Source organism: Anolis sagrei, chromosome 12, assembly GCF_037176765.1.
Source record: "Anolis sagrei isolate rAnoSag1 chromosome 12, rAnoSag1.mat, whole genome shotgun sequence".
Classification (NCBI taxonomy): Eukaryota; Metazoa; Chordata; class Lepidosauria; order Squamata; family Dactyloidae; genus Anolis; species Anolis sagrei.
In genome coordinates, this window is record NC_090032.1 from 10,542,430 (window position 1) to 10,562,055 (window position 19,626).

The following is a 19,626-nucleotide window of genomic DNA, read 5'->3' on the forward strand; positions in this document are numbered from 1 at the left end:
CATTCTGGAGGTACCTCGGAGGGTGTTGAACCCCCTCCAGGCTCTAAATGAGGGACCCCAGGGATGCAATTTCCATAGGGAAGAAAAAACCAATGGTGTACATGTTGTAGGTTTTTTCGGGCTATATGGTCATGTTCTAGAGGCATTCTCTCCTGACGTTTCGCCTGCATCTATGGCAAGCATCCTTAGACTACCTCTGAGGATGCTTGCCATAGATGCAGGTGAAACATCAGGAGAGAATGCCTCTAGATCATGGCCATATAGCCCAAAAAAACCCACAACAACCCAGTGATTCCAGCCATGAAAGCCTTCAACAATGGTGTATGTCTTTGCTTCAGATAAACACCTTTGGCTTTGTGTTGTCAAAGGCTTTCATGGCCAGAATCACTCTATCCTGGCCAGAATCACTCTATCCAGAAGCATTCTATCCTGACGTTTTGCCCACATCGATGGCAGGCATACTCAGAGGTTGGGAGGTCTGCTTGAAACTAAGCAAGTGGGGTTTATTTATCTGTGGAATGATGTCCAGGGTGGGAGAAAGAACTCTTGTTTGCTTGAGGTAGGTGTGAAACATCAGGAGAGAATGCTTCTGGAACCTGGCAATACAGCCCAGAAAACTCACAACAACCCAGTGATTCCAGCCATGACAGCCTTCGACAACATAAAACGTATTGTCGAAGGCTTCCATTGCCGGAATTACTGGGATGTTGTAGGTTTTTTGGACTATATGGCTATGTTCTAGACTTCACAACCTCTGAGGATGCCTGCCATAGATGCAGGCGAAACGTCAGGAGAGAATGCTTCTGGAATATGGCCCTACAGCCTGGAAAACTCACAACGACCAGTGATTCCGGCCATGAAAGCCTTTGACAAACGTATTGTCGAAGGCTTCCATGGCTGACATCACTGGGTTGTTGTAGGTTTTTCAGCCTATATGGCCATGGTCTAGACCTCACAACCTCTGAGGATGCCTGCCATAGATGCAGGTGAAATGTCAGGAGAGAATGCTTCTTATTGTCGAAGGCTTCCATGGCTGGAATCACTGGGTTGTTGTAGGTTTTTCAGACTATATGGCCATGTTCTAGACCTCACAGTCTCTGAGGATGCCTGCCATAGATGCAGGTGAAATGTCAGGAGAGAATGCTTCTTATTGTCGAAGGCTTCCATGGCTGGAATCACTGGGTTGTTGTAGGTTTTTCGGGCTATATGGCCATGTTCTAGACCTCACAACCTCTGAAGATGCCTGCCATAGATGCAGGTGAAATGTCAGGAGAGAATACTTCTTATTGTTGAAGGCTTCCATGGCTGGAATCACTGGGATGTTATAGGTTCTTCGGGCTATATGGCCATGTTCTAGACCTCACAACCTCTGAGGATGCCTGCCATAGATGCAGGTGAAATGTCAGGAGAGAATACTTCTTATTGTGGAAGGCTTCCATGGCTGGAATCACTGGGATGTTGTAGGTTTTTCGGGCTGTTTGGCCATGTTCTAGACCTCTGAGGATGCCTGCCATAGATGCAGGTGAAATGTCAGGAGAGAATGCTTCTGGAACATGGCCAGGCAGCCCCGGAAACTCACAAAGATCCAGTGATTCCGGCCATGAAAGCCTTTGACAAATGTATTGTTGAAGGCTTCCATGGCTGACATCACTGGGTTGTTGTAGGTTTTTCGGGCTATATGGCCATGTTCTAGACCTCACAACCTCTGAGGATGCCTGCCATAGATGCAGGCAAAATGTCAGAGAGAATGCTTCTGGAACATGGCCATCTAGCCCGAAAAACCTACAATAACCCAATCATGAAACGATTTGCAAAAATATTCACAAAAATGGGCATATAAAACATATACACAAAAATATTCCCCTCTAGGCAGTAGGGGAGGGACCCCAGAAATGCAATTTGCATAGGGAGGAAAGCAACCCTTTGCCTTTATGGGGCTTTGCCTCTTCTCCCCATATTAGCCCCCGGTGGCGCAGTGGGCTAAAGCACTGAGCTGCTGAGCTAGTTGATCGAAAGGTCGCAGGTTCGATTCCGGGGAGCGGCGTGAGCTTCCGCTGTCAGCCCTAGCTTCTGCCAACCTAGCAGTTCGAAAACATGCAAATGTGAGTAGATCAATAGGTACCGCTCCGGCAGGAAGGTAATGGCAGTCATGCCGGCCACATGACCTTGGAGGTGTCTACGGACAACGCTGGCTCTTCGGCTTAGAAATGGAGATGAGCACCACACCCCAGAGTCAGACATGACTGGACTTAATGTCAGGGGACTACCTTTACCTTTTACCCCATATTATATGGGTTTGTCAGAGGGGAAAGCCCTCGGAGCTGAGTTTTCCAAGTACCCCAATGTGGTGGGCATGAGACGGGAGGAATCAAAGGTGAATCTATGTGGGTCTGGGACAATTATCGGGTGGAGGATCGCAGCCACAGAGACTCACACTCCGGCTGCCACAAGTGGCTGCTCCCCCGCCCTTGCTCCCCCAACAACAACAAGCCCTGAGTCTTGCAGGCCCCTTGGGGGTGATCCAGGCAGATCAAACCCATTTAGAGCCTGAATCAATTCCAGCAGTGAATTAGCAGCTGATGCCTGGCTAAAGGGGGAGGAAGGGGGGACGCTAATGAAATGGGGAGGGGGGGGGAGAGGAGGAGGCAGCATGTGGAAAGAGTCAACACCCCGCTCTCTTTCAACACCACTTTCCATTCACAGAGGCACATGCCGGTCCTCTTTGCCTCTTCCGGCACAATGGGGAGCGGAGGAACCCATAGGACAGTGTTTCTCAACCTTCCTAATGTCACGACCCTTTAATACAGTTCCTCATTTGTGGTGACCCCCGACCATAACTTTATTTTCATTGCTACTTCATAACTATAATTTTGCCATTATTATGAATCACAATGTAAATATCTGATATGCAGGATGTATTTTCATACCCAAATTTGAATACTGGTGGGGTTGGGAGGGATTGATTTTGTCATTTGGGAGTTGTAGTTGCTGGGATTTATAGTTCACCTACAATCAATGAGCATTCTGAACTCCACCCACAATTGAACTGAACCTAATTGGCACACAGACCTCCCTTGACCAACAGAAAACACTAGAAGGATTTGGTGGGCATTGACCTTGAGTTTTGGAGTTGCAGTTCACCTACATTCAGAGAGCACTGTGGACTCAAACAATGATGGATCTGGACCAAACTTGGCATGAATACTCAATATGCCCAAATGTGAACAGTGATGGAGTTTGGGGGAAAACAGACCCTGATATTTGGGAGTTGCAGTTGCTGGGATATATAGTTCACCTACAATCAAAGAGCATTCTGAACTCCACCAATGATGGAATTGAACCAATCTTGACGCATAGAACTCTCATGACTGACAGAAATACTGGAAGGGTTTGGTGGGCATTGACCTTGAATTTTGGAGTTATAGTTCACCTACATTCAGAGAGCACTGTGGATTAAAACAAGGATTGATCTGGACCAAACTTGGCACAGATACTCAAAATGCCCAAATGTGGACACCAGTGGAGTTTGGGGGAAATAGACCTTGACATTTGATGGTTGTAGTTGCTGGGATTTATAGTTTACCTGCAATCAAAGAGCATTCTGAACCCAGCCCATAGTGGATCTTCACCAACTTGGCCAACATTGAATACTGGTGGGGTTGGGTGCTGTTTTTGAATTCTGGGAATTCTAGTTCACCAACACCAAAAAGGGAGAGGACAGGTGGAGAGATCTTCAGCCTTCTCTGCTAAATGGGTTTCTAAGACTATCAGAAAGATGTGTTTTCTGATGGTCTTTGGTGACCTCTCAAGCTCCCCTCACAACCCCTCCAGCAGTCCCGACCCCCAAGTTGAGAAACACTGCCTTAGGAGAATCTCGAGCCCAACCAACGAAGACAAGAGAAGAAGGAAGGAAGGCGACGGCCTCTCACTGATATTGCCTCCTGCCCTTTGGAGCTCCCAGTTCAAGGGCAGTGTACCTGAAGAGACCATCCAGAAGCTCCAGGCAAAGAAGAGCGTGGGGGTGATTTATATCTCACCTAGTACCCCCCAAGAGACTGTTTGGTTGCCCCTGGAAGTAGGATGCTCACCTGATTTGGGGCAGGTAGGACCCAGGAATGACGCAGAGCCCCTCCACACAACGGTTAGCCCACTATTACCTACTCCCCATCTCTATAGAGAAGAGGATCTTGGTGACATGAAGGGGTGCAGTGGGGAGGATGCTGAGCATAAGTGAGAGGAAGAGGAAGGCACAGACCGCCAGGAAGTGAGATCTTACGGCTGATTCCGAACTTGGAGCTCTGTCCGCACTTGTTGAGGATGATGAGCATGATGGAGAGGAAGAGGCAGGCACAGACCGCCAGGACCACCGCCACCGATATCTGTGGGGAAGGAGGGAGCAGGGAAGAAGACTCAGGATGAGGCATACCTCTACCCCGCTAAGGTCACTCTGCACATGCTCAAAAGTGCTCTTTTCCTCTCCTTCTTCCTGTTGCCACTCTCTGGGATTTTCTGATTGAGGAAGCAGTGCTCCCTCGCTACTTTGCGGTTCGATTTTAGTGTAATGTTCATTTGTGGGATTAACAGGACTCAAAAACCAGTAGGCTGATGGACACCAAATTTGGACACAAGACACCTAACAACCCAATGTATGTCCTTCACTCAAAAAAATTTGATTTTGTCATTTGGGAGTTGTAGTTGCTGGGATTTATAGTTCAACTACAATCAAAGAGAATTCTGAATTCCACCAATGATGGAACTGAACCAAACGTACAGGACTCCCATGACCAACAAACCACTAGAAGGGTTTGGTGGGCATTGACCTTGAGTTTGGGAGTTGTAGTTCACCTATATCCAAAGAGCGCTGTGGACTCAAACAATGATGGATCTGGACTAAACTTGGCACAAATATTCCATATGCCCAAATATGAACACAGTTTGGGGGAGTTTGGGGGATATAGACACTGACATTTGGGAGTTGTAGTTACTGGGATTTATAGTTCACCTACAATCAAAGAGCATTCTGAACTCCACCAATGATGGAATTCAACCAAATATGGCATACAGGACTTCCATGACCAACAGAACACACTGGAAGGGTTTGGTGGGCATTGACCTTGAGTTTGGGAGTTGTAGTTCACCTACATCCAGAGAGCACTGTGGACTCAAACAATGATGGATATGGACTAAACTTGACACAAAAATTCCATATGCCTAAATATGAACACAGATGGAGTTTGGAGGAAATAGACCTTGACATTTGGGATTTGTAGTTACTGGGATTTATAGTTCACCTACAATCAAAGAGCATTCTGAACTCCACCAATGATGGAATTCAACCAAATATGGCATACAGGATTTCCATGACCAACAGAACACACTGGAAGGGTTTGGTGGGCATTGACCTTGAGTTTGGGAGTTGTAGTTCACCTACATCCAGAGAGCACTGTGGACTCAAACAATGATGGATCTGGACCAAACTTGACACAAAAATTCCATATGCCTAAATATGAACACAGATGGAGTTTGGAGGAAATAGACCTTGACATTTGGGATTTGTAGTTCCTGGAATTTATAGTTTACTACAATTACAGAGCATTCTGAAACCCACAAACGACAGGAATGGGGCAAACTTCCCACACAGAACCCCCATGACCAAGAGAAAATACTTAAGGCCATCCAGTCCAACTCTCTTCACCAGGGCAAGAAAATGTAACCAGAGCCCTCCTGACAAAGAGCCATCCAGCCATAAATATAGATAGATAGATAGATAGATAGATAGATATGATTCTCTCACTCACACACAGATATAGTATCATAGATTTGAAAGAGACCCTTAAAGAAGGACTATGATATGTTGCATATTCCAGAGTTGGCAAGCCAGACATTCTCCACATCAACACTGACAAAGAAACAACAAGAAATACTGTTTACACAACGAGCATAAAGGAATTACATATATTAGAAACCAACACTTTCTCATTACTTTATTTTCCAGATCACCAGACTGGGCCACAGCAATGCGTGGCAGGGGATGGCTAGTCTATATAAATAAATATGTAATGTTCGTTTGTGCTATTTACAGAACTCAGAAACCACTGGGACCATTGACACCAAATTTGGACACTATGTCCCTAACAACCCAATGTACGTTCTCCACTCAAAAAAACAATGAAAACAAAAAGCAGAAAGGACTTCTAAACTGCATGTCCACAAAGGGGAAACTGCATGTCTACCGAGACCCATGGCCATGCCCCCTCCTCCTCCTCGCGAGGAGACAGCTGGCCGTTAAAGCTTGAGGAGCCAGGCACGCATACATGCCCCTCACTCACACACATACGCGAGAGAGGGCACTATGGGAGTGGAGGGGGAGGCTTGCCCCATGGAGCCCCTTCTCTTTCACTGCTCTGCGAGGAGGGCGGTCTCCTCCTCCTCCACCACCACCTTTCCCTGTTGGAAGAGGCCGGCGGGTGGGGGACAGACTTTCTGTAGACCCTTCTTTCTTTTATAACTCTTTCCTTTCAGTCTGACCTGCTCGGCTGTCTCCGGCAACACGAGCACACATTTAACACACACACACACACACACACCTACACACACAGGAGGTAGCTCCCTCTGCCACACTCCACCTGAAAGTTCTCTCCCGTTAAAGCCAGGCGCACGTGCACGGCCACACACACACACACAAGCGAGTGGAGTGGAGGTGGAGGCTTGCCACATGCAGCCCTTTCTCTTCCCCTCCTATGTCAGGAGAGCAGTCTCCTCCTATTCCTTTCCCTGTTGGAAAGTGCCAGCAGCAGCAACTGAGTGCTCCACGCACGGAAGAAGGGGAGGAGGAGGAGGAGGAGGAGGAGGAGGAGGAGGAGGAGGAGGCGGCAGTGAGGAAGGTCCACGGTGCTTGAATAAAGAACCTTCCTTCTCTCCCTCCCTTCCCTTCTTTCCTCCCTTTCCTTTCTTTCCTTTTCTTCTTTCCTTCTCCTTCCTTTCCTTCTTTCCCTCCTTCCCTTCTTTCCTGTCCCTCCTTCCTTCTTCCTTTCCTTCTTTTCTTCCCTCCCTCCCTTTCCTCCTTCTTTCCCTTTCTTCATTTCCTTCCCCTTCGTTTCCTTCCCTCTCTCCTATCTTCATCCCCCTCCTTTCTTTCCCTCCTTCCTTCCTTCCTCCTTCCTTCCTTCTCCTCCCTCCCTCCCTGTCCCTCCTTTCTTTCCCTTCCTTCCCTCTTTTCCCTCATTCCCTTCCTTTTTCCTTCCTTCCTTCCTTCCTGTCCCTCCTTCCTTTTTCTTTTCCTACTTTTCCTTCCTCCCTCCCTTTCCTCCTTCTTTCCTTTTCTTAATTTCCTTCCCCTTCATTTCCTTCCCACTCTCCTTTCTTCATCCCCCTCCTTTCTTTCCCTCCTTCCTTCCTCCTTCCTTCCTTCTCCTCCCTCCCTGTCCCTCCTTCTTTCTTTCCCTTCCTTCCCTCTTTTTCCTCCCTCCCTTCCTTTTTCCTTCCTTCCTTCCTGTCCCTCCTTCCTTCCCTCTTCCTTTCCTTCTTTCTATGTAAGATATAAATACAATATTAAATGGAAGGGACAGTCAAGAAGTAATGAGAGAAGGAGGGAAAGAGGGAAGGAAGGAAGGAGAGAAGAAGAAAGGGAAAAAGGAAAGAAAGAAAGATAGAGAAGCAAGGAAGGCGAGAAGGAAATAAAAAGTGAAAGGAAAAAGAGAGGGAAGGAAGGAAGGAAGGAAGGAAGGAAGGAAGGAAGGAAGGAAGGAAGGAAGGAAGGATGTAACCAAAGAGCAAAGAAAGGGAGGAAAGAAACAGGTAGAAATGGAAGAAAGATGAGAGATAGGGAAAGAAAAAGAGGAAAGAAAGGAAAAAGGGAAGGGAGGAGAGAAAGAGGGAGGGAAGGTTGGCCACAGCAACGCGTGGCGAGTACAGCTAGTTGAAAATATATATTTTCACTGTTTCGCAGGTTTTTGCCGCCGCCGCTCTCCAAGGTGCTTTCCCTCCTCAGTTCTCCCTCCCTCCAGCCTTGAGGGGTCTTTCCATCCTTTCCTTCACTTTAATTTATAAAGACTTAAAATAGTGTATTACTACTAAAACAATGTAGAAATATTAAAATAAATATAGTGTCCCTACATCACGGTTTTTCACTTATTGCGGGAAGTCCTGGAACGTAACCCCCGCGATAAGTGAGGGAACACTATATATGTTTTTGTGCAGTGGCATATCTTTGTCCCTAACAGTTCAAAAAGATATCTAGGTATATCAGTCTAACAGTTGAGAAACCTAATTGCCTTGAATGAATACAAGTGGATATTTATCATTAAAGGGAAGGTTGAGTAAAGTATGATCTTCTCAGGAAAATATTACAAAATATTACAATCTCTATCAAGGCCTTACCAAAAGATTCCTGGTTTTCCCAAATGGTAACTAGTAATATTTTCTACAACTTTCTGATCGAGGAACCATGGAAAGGCAACACACTCAGGCCCTCTCTGGTCACGCTAAATCCCCCCACCCACCCACCCCTCTCCCCAATTCACACGATATCAAAGGGTCTCTCACCCCGATTGGCTGTTCCTGCAGAGTCTCCACAGGGCTTTGTTCCGTGCTGTTCTTATAGTCGTCGCTGCCTGTGTGTGAAAAAGCAGAGAGGATCTCTCAAGTGTGGGCTACGTAGGTTGCTGAGAAGATTTAACTCCTATTGTCATAAGAACTCCCTAACTATCAATAAATTGAAGTCAAAAATAATGGTATTTGGCAAACGACATAATAGTCATAGATGGCTTCTGGAAGTCGAATCAAAGTGAGGTGCAAGTGCATTCATTCCATATTGTAAACACACCATGAAATGGCTATGGACCTTGGAAAACTATGACTCCCAGCACTGCACAGCATGGAGACATGGCATAACAACAACAACAGCAGCATTTAAAATGGGTCCCTGCTACATTTATTCTCCAGTGCAGATGCACCCTGAGCAGGGTTTGGATCTTGGGAAACTGCAGCTCCCGGGACCATCTCATGGAGACATAGCATTCGAAGTAAGGTCCAGCTCCATTCATTCCATAGTATACATTTTCCCTAACAAGGGTACTTTGTGGATTAAGGTGGTCTCCTCCAGGTCGACGCCCCCAAACTGCCAGCGGATACTAGGGCTGGGGTTGCCGTCCACCGAGAAGGGCACGCACCACTTGTGGAACGCCACAGCCTGGCCCTGGCCCACAATTTCCCCTCCCACAAATTGGGGAAACGTCTCATTTTAATTCTGAGAGCAACTAATGCAATCACATTACTGAACGGCCCATTCATCCATATCATTCTCCCCAAAATCCACTTCCCTACCACATCTTCAAACGTTTGAAAAGAATGCTGCTCCCAATGCTTAATATACGCAAAGAATGCTCTACCCCACACTTGAACCCAAACTAATGTGATGAGGAGAGTGGCTTCCCGGATTTTAAGTGTAGCACTCGGTGGGATTTAGTAAATGTGATGAAGTGGTTAAAATACACAAAGAATACTCTACCTTACACTTGAACCCAAACTAATGTGATGAGGAGAGTGGCCTTCCGGATTTTAAGTGGGATTTAGTAAATGTGATGAAGTGGTTAAAATACGCAAAGAATGCTCTATCCTACACTTGAACCCAGACGAATGTGATGAAGAGAGTGGCTTCCTGGATTTTAAGTGTAGCACTCAGTGAGATTTAGTAAATGTGATGAAGCGGTTAAAATCCGCAAAGAATGCTCTACCCTACACTTCAACCCAAAGTAATGTGATGAGGAGAGTGGCTTCCCGGATTTTAAGTGTAGCACTCAGTGGGATTTAGTAAATGTGATGAAGTGGTTAAAATATGCAAAGAATGCTCTACCCTACACTTGAACCCAAACTAATGTGATGAGGAGAGTGGCCTTCCGGATTTTAAGTGGGATTTAGTAAATGTGATGAAGTGGTTAAAATACACAAAAAATGCTCCACCCTACACTTGGACCCAAACTAATGTGATGAGGAGAGTGGCTTCCTGGATTTTAAGTGTAGTACTCAGTGGGATTTAGTAAATGTGATTAAGTGGTTAAAATATGCAAAGAATGCTCTACCCTACACTTGAACCCAGACTAATGTGATGAGGAGAGTGGCTTCCTGGATTTTAAGTGTAGCACTCAGTGAGATTTGGTAAATGTGATGAAGCGGTTAAAATCCGCAAAGAATGCTCTATCCTACATTTGAAAGTCAGAATGTACATTGGCGAACTCCCCTCCTCATAAAGACTTACTTGTCGTTGGAATCTCCACCGGATCCACGAGGTTGAAGTTTGCGTCGGGCATGTCCATGAATTGCTGGAACACGGTGCAGGAGTCGCTGCCCAGAGGATTGCGCACGAAGAGAGTGTAGTTGCCGTTGGAGAGGTGGGTGGGCCTGTCCAGGTAGAGGCAGCCATGGAGGAGGGTGGAATTCCGTGGCCCATCCAGGAAGAAGTAAGTGTGGATGAAGGTGGTCTCCTCCAGGTCGGCGCCCCCAAACTGCCAGCGGATGCTAGGGCTGGGGTTGCCATCCACCGAGAAGGGCACGCACCACTTGTGGAATGCCACGGCCTGGCCCAGGTCGCGGATCACGGCGGGGACTGCAAAGACACGGAAAGTGTCAGTTGTGCTGTGGGGCTGAGACCCCACCTATGGTCCACAAGGCACCACCACAACATTACCACCCCCTCCCTACTTTGCCCTCTGTGACCACTTCCTTCGCCTTTGAGACAGCAATAAGGTGGCATACTAGAGAGTCAGAAAGCAGCCAAGCTTTGAAGCTGCAAAGCTATTCAGTGCTAATCAAGGTGATCAATTGCAACCTTCACACTTGAGTTCTTTCTCCCAACCTGGACATGATTCCACAGATAAACCCAACTTGCCTAGTTTCCAACAAACCTCACAACCTCTGAGGGTGCCTGGCTTAGATGTGGGTGAAACGTCAGGAGAGAATGCTTCTCCAAACAAAGGTGGCAAACCTTGTTTGGAGGGTGCATTGCAATTCAGGACCAGCGTTAACAAAGGGCATGCATCCCCGCACATCCCCATACTAAAAGCACACTGGGATGAGAGACATGGGATTACTGCTTCATCACACTAGAGAGAAAAAAAACTAGTTGCTGCCTCCTGCAGAATTCTGGGGTTTGTAGTTTAGTGAGGACTAGGTTAAATCCTTGTGCCAGCAGGACTGAAGAACGACAGATTGCAGGTTCAAATCCGGGGAGAGCGTGGATGAGCTCCCTCTGTCAGATCCAGCTCCCCATGTTGGGACATGAGAGAAGCCTCCCACAAAGATGGTAAAACATCAAAACCTCCTACAGGTTGGAGGTTTGAATCCGAGGAGAGCGCAGAAGAGCTCCCTCTGTCAGCTCCAGCTCCCCATGCGGGGACATGAGAGAAGCCTCCCACAAAGATGGTAAAACATCAAAAAGGGTGGGACAAAGAACTCTTGTCTGTTGGAGCTAGGTGTGAATACAATATTAAATGGAAGGGACAGTCAAGAAGTAACGAGAGAAGGAGGGAAAGAGGGAAGGAAGGAAGGAGAGAAGGAGGGAGGGAAAGAAGGAAAGAAAGAAAGATAGAGAAGCAAGGAAGGAGAGAAGGAAATAAAAAAGTGAAAGGAAAAAGAGAGGGAAGGAAGGAGAGAACAAAAGAAATGGCTGGAAGGAAGGAAGGAAGGAAGGAAGGAAGGAAGGAAGGACCCAAAGAGCAATGAAAGGGAGGGAAGAAACAGGTAGAGATGGAAGAAAGATGAGAGATAGGGAAAGAAAAAGAGGAAAGGAAGGAAAGAGGGAAGGGAGGAGAGAAAGAGGGAGGGAAGGTTGGCCACAGCAACACGTGGCGGGTACAGCTAGTATATTATTATTATCATAGCACAATATTAATATTATATATTACATTGTTCTGTATACATTATACTGTAATATTATTGGTAATATTACATTTCATATAAAATATATAATTATAATATCATTTTATTAATATGTAATATGGCAGCCTTTGTAGTGACGGTGAATAGATCAGTCGATAGAGATGAAAGATGGCTGGTAGTGAAAACCTATCCCTTGCCTTACGGTTCTCAAGTTATCTGTCCTGCCAATCCTAATCATGTCACTCGATTGATATTCTGAAATCCCCCGTCTCTTTCTCAAGTTTCCAGTCCATCCTTTGGAATTTTCCATCTCTTTGTCTTCCTTAGAATGTGGTTAGACAGAGCGTACTATTAACAATGCAGATTACTTTTAATGTTTATTTTGCATAGAATTATGGGGAAAATAGACCCCTGTCTGATCCCACAGCAAGCTGGCTTCAGGAAAGGCAAAAGCTGCACATCGCAAGTGCTGAACCTGACTCAGCACATAGAAGATGGCTTTGAAAGGCAGCAGATCACAGGCACTGTCTTCATAGACTTGTCAGCAGCCTATGATACTGTGAACCACCACCTCCTCCTGAGAAAAATGTATAATATCATAAAGGACGACCACCTCACCCGCCTCATAGGAAACCTGCTACAAAACAGGAGCTTTTTTGTTGAGTTCCAGCCAGAGAAGTAGATGGCGGAAACAGAAGAACGGCCTACCTCAGGGGAGTGTGCTTGCTCCATCCATGTTCAACATCTACACAAATGACCAGCCACTGCCAGAAGGGATGGAGAATTTCATCTATGCTGATGATCGTTCCATCACCGCTCAAGCAGGGAGCTTTGAGATGGTAGAACAGAAGCTCTCTGAAGCTCTAGATGCTCTTATTGCCTATTACAGGGAAAACCAGCTGATCCCCAACCCATCTAAAACACAGACATGTGCCTTTCACCTTAAGAACAGACAAGCACCCCGAGCTCTGAGGATGACCTGGGAAGGAATCCCACTGGAGCATTGTAGCACACCCAAATACCTGGGAGTCACTCTGGACCGTGCTCTAACCTACAAGAAGCACTGCCTGAACATCAAACAAAAAGTGGGCACTAGAAACAATATCATACGAAAGCTGACTGGCACAACCTGGGGATCACAACCAGACACAGTGAAGACATCCACCCTTGCGCTATGCTACTCTGCTGCTGAGTACGCATGCCCAGTGTGGAACACATCTCACCACACTAAAACAGTGGATGTGGCTCTTAATGAGACATGCCGCATTATCACAGGGAGTCTGCGCCCTACACCACTGGAGAAATTACACTGTTTAGCCGGTATTGCACCACCTGACATCCGCCTGGAAGTGGCAACCAATAGTGAAAGGACCAAGGTAGTGACATCTCCAGCTCACCCCCTGTTTGGGTATCAGCCAGCACGTCAACGACTTAAATCAAGAAATAGTTTTCTAAGATCTACAGAGACACTCTCTGGAACATCTCAGCAAGCGAGAGTCCAAAAGTGGCAGGCTAAAACCCAGAACCTCAATCAAAGGCTGAGACCGGATGAGAGACTCCTCCCTGCGCACACAGAAGACTGGGCGACTTGGAAGGCGCTGAACAGACTGCGCTCTGGCACCACGAGATGCAGAGCCAACCTCAAGAAATGGGGCTACAGGGTGGAATCTACGACATGCGAGTGCAAAGAAGAGCAAACCACTGACTACCTGCTGCAATCCAACCTGAGCCCTGCTACATGCACAATGGGGGCTACAAAGCAGTACATGAAGCCAAGCCCGGCGATACATTACAGCCAAATAAAATAACGAACAACAGAAATGATATCACAGTAAAATAAATAAAATATTCAGGTAAAATAAACAGTGCAAAATAACATAATGGAAAATCAAACACAGTGGGTGGGCCAAATGCACAACATAAAATGATAAAACTCTCATGACCATTGTCCCCAACTTGGGTGGGTTTTAGGGGGACCCTGTGCTATTCTTACATGTCACGTTGAGCTGGGCGACCCCTTCGCTCAAGCCGGCCTCGTTCTCTGCTTGGCAGGTGATGTTTTGGAGATTAAAATCCGCCGAAACGCCGAACACTTGCAGTGTGGTTTCTGAGGCTGATTCCTGGAGAAAAAAAGGAGCCAAGGTGGTGACTGGCACCAGTCCCACCAACCACTGCCTTTTTCTGATACTTTCAAGCTCTGGTCCAAGGGTAATGGATCCCTTACCTTAGCTGGCTGGCTGAAACCTAAGGGAGTGGGCCTGGCGAAGCCACGGCATCCATTTTAGAAAAGGGAGCTGGGTGGAAGCCATTTTATTTATTTATTTTTATTTACTGCACTTATAGACCGCCGTTCTCAGCCCTTGGGCGACTCACGGCGGTGTACAACATGTAAAAACAGGTACAATTTACAACATAAGCAATATCACAACAACATTAAACAACATCACTATCACTAATACAATTACACTAAATCATTCGCGACATCTCATTGTTGAATCACAATCCAAATCTCGTTATCCATGTTCCGTTCCAATCGTCATTGCCAGTTATTGCAGCACTTACTCAAACGCCTTCTCAAACAACCACGTCTTTAGTCTCTTGCGGAATGACATAAGGGAGGGCGCCAGTCTGATGTCCACAGGGAGGGTGTTCCACAGCCGGGGGGCCACCACCGAGAAGGCCCTATCCCTCGTCCCCGCCAGGCGTGCCTGTGAGGCAGGCGGGATCGAGAGAAGGGCCTCCCCGGACGATCTCAAAGTCCTCGTGGGCTCATAGGCCGAGATGCGGTCAGACAGGTATTTTGGGCCAGAACCGTTTAAGGCTTTGTAGGCCAACACCAGCACCTTGAATTGGGCCCGGTAGCAAATCGGCAGCCAGTGGAGCTGGTACAACAAGGGCGTTGTATGCTCCCTGCGTCCCGCTCCTGTTAGTAACATGGCTGCCGCGCGCTGGACTAGCTGGAGCTTCCGGGCCGTCTTCCAGGGCAGCCCCACGTAGAGATTTTAGTTAGGTTTTCCTTTAGGGGTGTGTGTTCAAGTCTTAGAGAGAAAATAAGGAGGCTAAGATTGGCTAGAAACAGAGGCTTGAAGTCCCAGTTAGTCAGTTGGAGTTGGAAATTGGAGTTGGAGTTGGAAGTTGGAGAGTTAGTGTTAGTCAGAGCGAGTTTGGGTTTAGAGAAGAAGACTGGGTTAGTCTTTTGTGAGGTATTCAGAGTAGCTATTAGTAGATAGCTAGAATACTGTTGTGGAGCAGGGCCCAGTTAGTGGAAGGTTCAATTCCTAGGGAAGTCTAGTTCAGGTATTTTTGGCTAGATTCTTAAGGGGCAATTTTGGTAGTTACTTTCAGAGATTAATTTTCTGTGGTGGAACTTTGAAGACTTGTAACCCAGAAGAGCTTAAGATTTTACTCTAACGCAACCACAAGCTTTTCATGCCAGTATTTTCTGAAACCACTAAGCATTTGTACCTGAATTATTTCAAGCTTGTTCAATAAACATTCTTGTTCTTTTATTAACTTATACCAGCCTCAGTGTGTGTACCTGTGTGGTCAAAGTATTTCTAAAGTCAAATTCACAGCAGCCACTAAGAAACTATAGTAGCACATTGTGTGTTACAGAACAAACACACAATATTACCTCAGCCTGATTAATACTGGAATTACTTCGTGTATTCCAAGTAGACTGGAACGTACTTAGTCCTAATCTTTTTTTTATACTGGTTTTAAACCACTTCATTGGATGTGTTGCAATAGCAGATTCCCAGATTAGTTTAGTGTTTACACCTTATTTTATTTTTCTGGTTATTTAATATTTAATGGTTATTTTACTTAAGTGATATTTGTCTTGACTGTTCTAATGTAGCACAAATCCTATGTAAAATCATACTACGTATTTTTGACATTAATATTGAAATCTGAAATATATACAGAAAGTCTTTACTTTGAAGAGGCATTTCAGTCTCTCAGTTCTATGTTTTTATATGTACTGATTTGTTGGAAACCATCTTGAGTCGTCGATTGGCTGAGAAAGGCAGTATACAAATACAGTAAATCTATATAAATAAAAATGTAATGTTCTTTGTGGTATTCACAGAACTCAAAAATCCCTGGGGCAATTGGCACCAAATTTGGACACGATACACCTAACAACCCAATGTATGTTCTCCACTTAAAAAAACCACAAAAACAAAAAGCAGAAAGGACTCCTGAACTGCATGTCCACAAAGGAGAAACTGCATGTCTACAAAGAGACCCATGGCCATGCCCCCTCCTCCTCGCGGGGAAATAGCCGGCTGTTAAAGCATGAGGAGCCATGCGCATGTGCATGCCCCCCCCCCACACACACACACACAAGTGAGAGTGGGCACCATGAGAGTGGAGGGGGAGGCTTGCCGCATGGAGCCTCTTCTCTTTCCCTGCTCTGCCAGGAGGGCGGTCTCCTCCTCCTCCACCTTTCCCTGTTGGAAGAGGCTGGCGGGTGTGGGAGGGACTTTCTGTAGACGCTTCTTTCTTTCTTAACTCTTTCCTTTCTGTCTGACCTTCTCGCCTCTCTCCGGCAACACGAGCACACATTTAACACACACACACAGAGGAGGTAGCTGCCTCTGCCACACTCCACCCGAAAGGACTCCCTTCCCTTCTTTCCTCTCTCCCTTTCTTTTCTTCCTTCCTTCCCCTTCTTTTCCTCCCTTCCTCCTCCCTTCCTGTCCCTCCTTCCTTCCTTCTCCTTCCTTTCCTTCTTTCACTCCTTCCCTTCCTTCCTGTCCCTCCTTTCTTCTTCCTTTCCTTCTTTTCCTTCTTCCCTCCCTTCCTTTCCTCCTTCTTTCCATTTCTTCATTTCCTTCCCCTTCATTTCCTTCCCTCCCTCTTTTCTTCACCCCCCTCCTTCCTTTCCCTCCTTCCTTCTCCTTCCTTTCCTTCCTGTCCCTTCTTTCTTTTCCTTCCCTTCTTTCCCTCCTTTCTTCCTTTCCTTCTTTCTATGTAAGATATAAATACAATATTTTATATATTGTTATATAGATTACTATATAATATGTTACTATAATATTATATATATATATATATATATATATATATATATGATACAAATTAAATGAAAGGGACAGTCAAGAAGTAATGAGGGAAAGAGGGGAAGGAAGGAGGGGGAAAGGGAAGGAAGGAGACAAGGAGGGAGGGAAAGAAGAAAGAAAGGAAAGAAAGAAAGAAAAGCAAGGAAGGAGAGAAGGAAATAAAAAAGTGAAAGGAAAAAGAGAGTGAAAGAAGGAGAGAAGGAACAAAAGACAAGGAAGGAAGGAAGGAAGGAAGGAAGGAAGGAAGGAAGGAAGGAAGGAAGGAGAGAAGGAAGGATGCAACCAAAGAGCAAAGAAGGGGGAGAAAGAAACAGGTAGAGATGGAAGAAAGAGGAGAAATAGGAAGGGAAAGAAATAGAGGGAAAGGGGGAAGGAAGGAAGGAGACAAGGAGGGAGGGAAAGAAGAAAGGAAAGAAAGAAAGAAAGAAAAGCAAGGAAGGAGAGAAGGAAATAAAAAAGTGAAAGGAAAAAGAGAGTGAAAGGAGAGAAGGAACAAAAGACAAGGAAGGAAGGAAGGAAGGAAGGAAGGAAGGAAGGAAGGAAGGAAGGAGAGAAGGAAGGATGCAACCAAAGAGCAAAGAAGCGGTGAAAGAAACAGGTAGAGATGGAAGAAAGAAGAGAAATAGGAAGGGAAAGAAATAGAGGGAAAGGGGGAAGAAAGGAAGGAAGGAGACAAGGAGGGAGGGAAAGAAGAAAGGAAAGAAAGAAAGAAAAGCAAGGAAAGAGAGAAGGAAATAAAAAAGTGAAAGGAAAGAGAGAGTGAAAGAAGGAGAGAAGGAACAAAAGACAAGGAAGGAAGGAAGGAAGGAAGGAAGGAAGGAAGGAAGGAAGGATGCAACCAAAGAGCAAAGAAGGGGGGAAAAGAAACAGGTAGAGATGAAAGAAAGAAGAGAAATAGGAAGGGAAAGAAATAGAGGGAAAGGGGGAAGGAAGGAGACAAGGAGGGAGGGAAAGAAGAAAGGAAAGAAAGAAAAGCAAGGAAGGAGAGAAGGAAATAAAAAGTGAAAGGAAAAAGAGAGTAAAAGAAGGAGAGAAGGAACAAAAGACAACAAAGGAAGGAAGGAAGGAAGGAAGGAAGGAAGGAAGGAAGGAAGGAAGGAAGGAAGGAGAGAAGGAAGGATGCAACCAAAGAGCAAAGAAGCATGGAAAGAAACAGGTAGAGATGGAAGAAAGAAGAGAAATAGGAAGGGAAAGAAATAGAGGGAAAGGGGGAAGGAGACAAGGAGGGAGGGAAAGAAGAAAGGAAAGAAAGAAAGAAAGAAAAGCAAGGAAGGAGAGAAGGAAATAAAAAAGTGAAAGGAAAAAGAGAGTGAAAGAAGGAGAAAAGGAACAAAAGACAAGGAAGGAAGGAAGGAAGGAAGGAAGGAAGGAAGGAAGGAAGGAAAGAGAGAAGGAAGGATGCAACCAAAGAGCAAAGGGGGGGGGGGGAGAAAAAGGTAGAGATGGAAGAAAGAAGAAAAATAGGAAGGGAAAGAAATAGAGGGAAAGGGGGAAGGAAGGAAGGAGACAAGGAGGGAGTGAAAGAAGAAAGGAAAGAAAGAAAAGCAAGGAAGGAGAGAAGGAAATAAAAAAGTGAAAGGAGAAAGAGAGGGAAGAAAGGAGAGAAGAAACAAAAGACAACGAAGGAAGGAAGGAAGGAGAGAAGGAAGGATGCAACCAAAGAGCAAAGAAGGGGGGGGGGGAGAAACAGGTAGAGATGAAAGAAAGAAGAGAAATAGGAAGGGAAAGAAATAGAGGGAAAGGGGGAAGGAAGGAAGGAGACAAGGAGGGAGGGAAAGAAGAAAGGAAAGAAAGAAAGAAAGAAAAGCAAGGAAGGAGAGAAGGAAATAAAAAAAGTGAAAGGAAAAAGAGAGTGAAAGAAGGAGAGAAGGAACAAAAGACAAGGAAGGAAGGAAGGAAGGAAGGAAGGAAGGAAGGAAGGAAGGAAGGATGCAACCAAAAAGCAAAGAAGCAGGGAAAGAAACAGGTAGAGATGGAAGAAAGAAGAGAAATAGGAAGGGAAAGAAATAGAGGGAAAGAAGGAAAGAGGGAAGGAAAGAAAGAAAGAAAGAAAGAAAGAAAGAAAGAAAGAAAGAGGGTTCCTTTATTTTAATTTCATCAATTAAAATAAAGAGAAATTTAATTATACAGTTCTTTCAACAACCACACTCCCTCTTCTTTTTGACGGCTTTATAATTTTGGTGAGCACGCATTTGTATTTTAGGAGGTGCCTGTCATTATAATGCACTGGAATAATCCGTCTCCAAGTGGGCAAGGAGACAGAACTGTGGGACGGATCCTCTATGCCAACGTTTGTGAGTTCTTCAGATGCCACCAGGCACATTTTCTCCCCACTTCCAAACTCAGTGGTTCCCTGCCAACTCGATACTCACATGGGTGATGAGGGGGGATGGACCCCCAAAGTCTGGCACGCTCCACTTGACTTCTGGGGGTGGCTGCCCTTCGACGTGGCACCTCAATGTGGCGTTCATGCCCTCCCTCATAGGGGCACTGTTGTACTCAATCCAAACTTGGGGCATCTCTAGCAGAGGGAAGAGAATGCAACCGGGATGTTGGGTATTAATATAAACAGTGTAGCCACCTCTAGGTTTGAGCAAACTTCGTCCCTCCAAGTGTTTTGGACTTCAACTTCCACAATTCCTAACAGCCTCAGCCACCTCCTATGGGACACATGGGCTTAACCATG

The 19,626-nt window shown here is 45.8% G+C and overlaps 1 protein-coding gene across 1 annotated transcript in view; it reads right to left on the reverse strand.

Annotated features, from left to right (window-relative positions):
• NTRK1 (neurotrophic receptor tyrosine kinase 1) overlaps window positions 1–19,626 on the reverse strand; it is a 62,979-nt gene that overhangs the window by 18,440 nt on the left and 24,913 nt on the right. The window contains exons 6-10 of the mRNA XM_060758635.2: window positions 19,313–19,461; window positions 13,868–13,994; window positions 10,256–10,603; window positions 8,545–8,612; window positions 4,277–4,379 (exon numbers count right to left, since the gene is read on the reverse strand). Coding sequence (XP_060614618.2) covers window positions 4,277–4,379; window positions 8,545–8,612; window positions 10,256–10,603; window positions 13,868–13,994; window positions 19,313–19,461 — 795 coding nt within the window. The remainder of the gene's footprint in view (window positions 1–4,276; window positions 4,380–8,544; window positions 8,613–10,255; window positions 10,604–13,867; window positions 13,995–19,312; window positions 19,462–19,626) is intronic.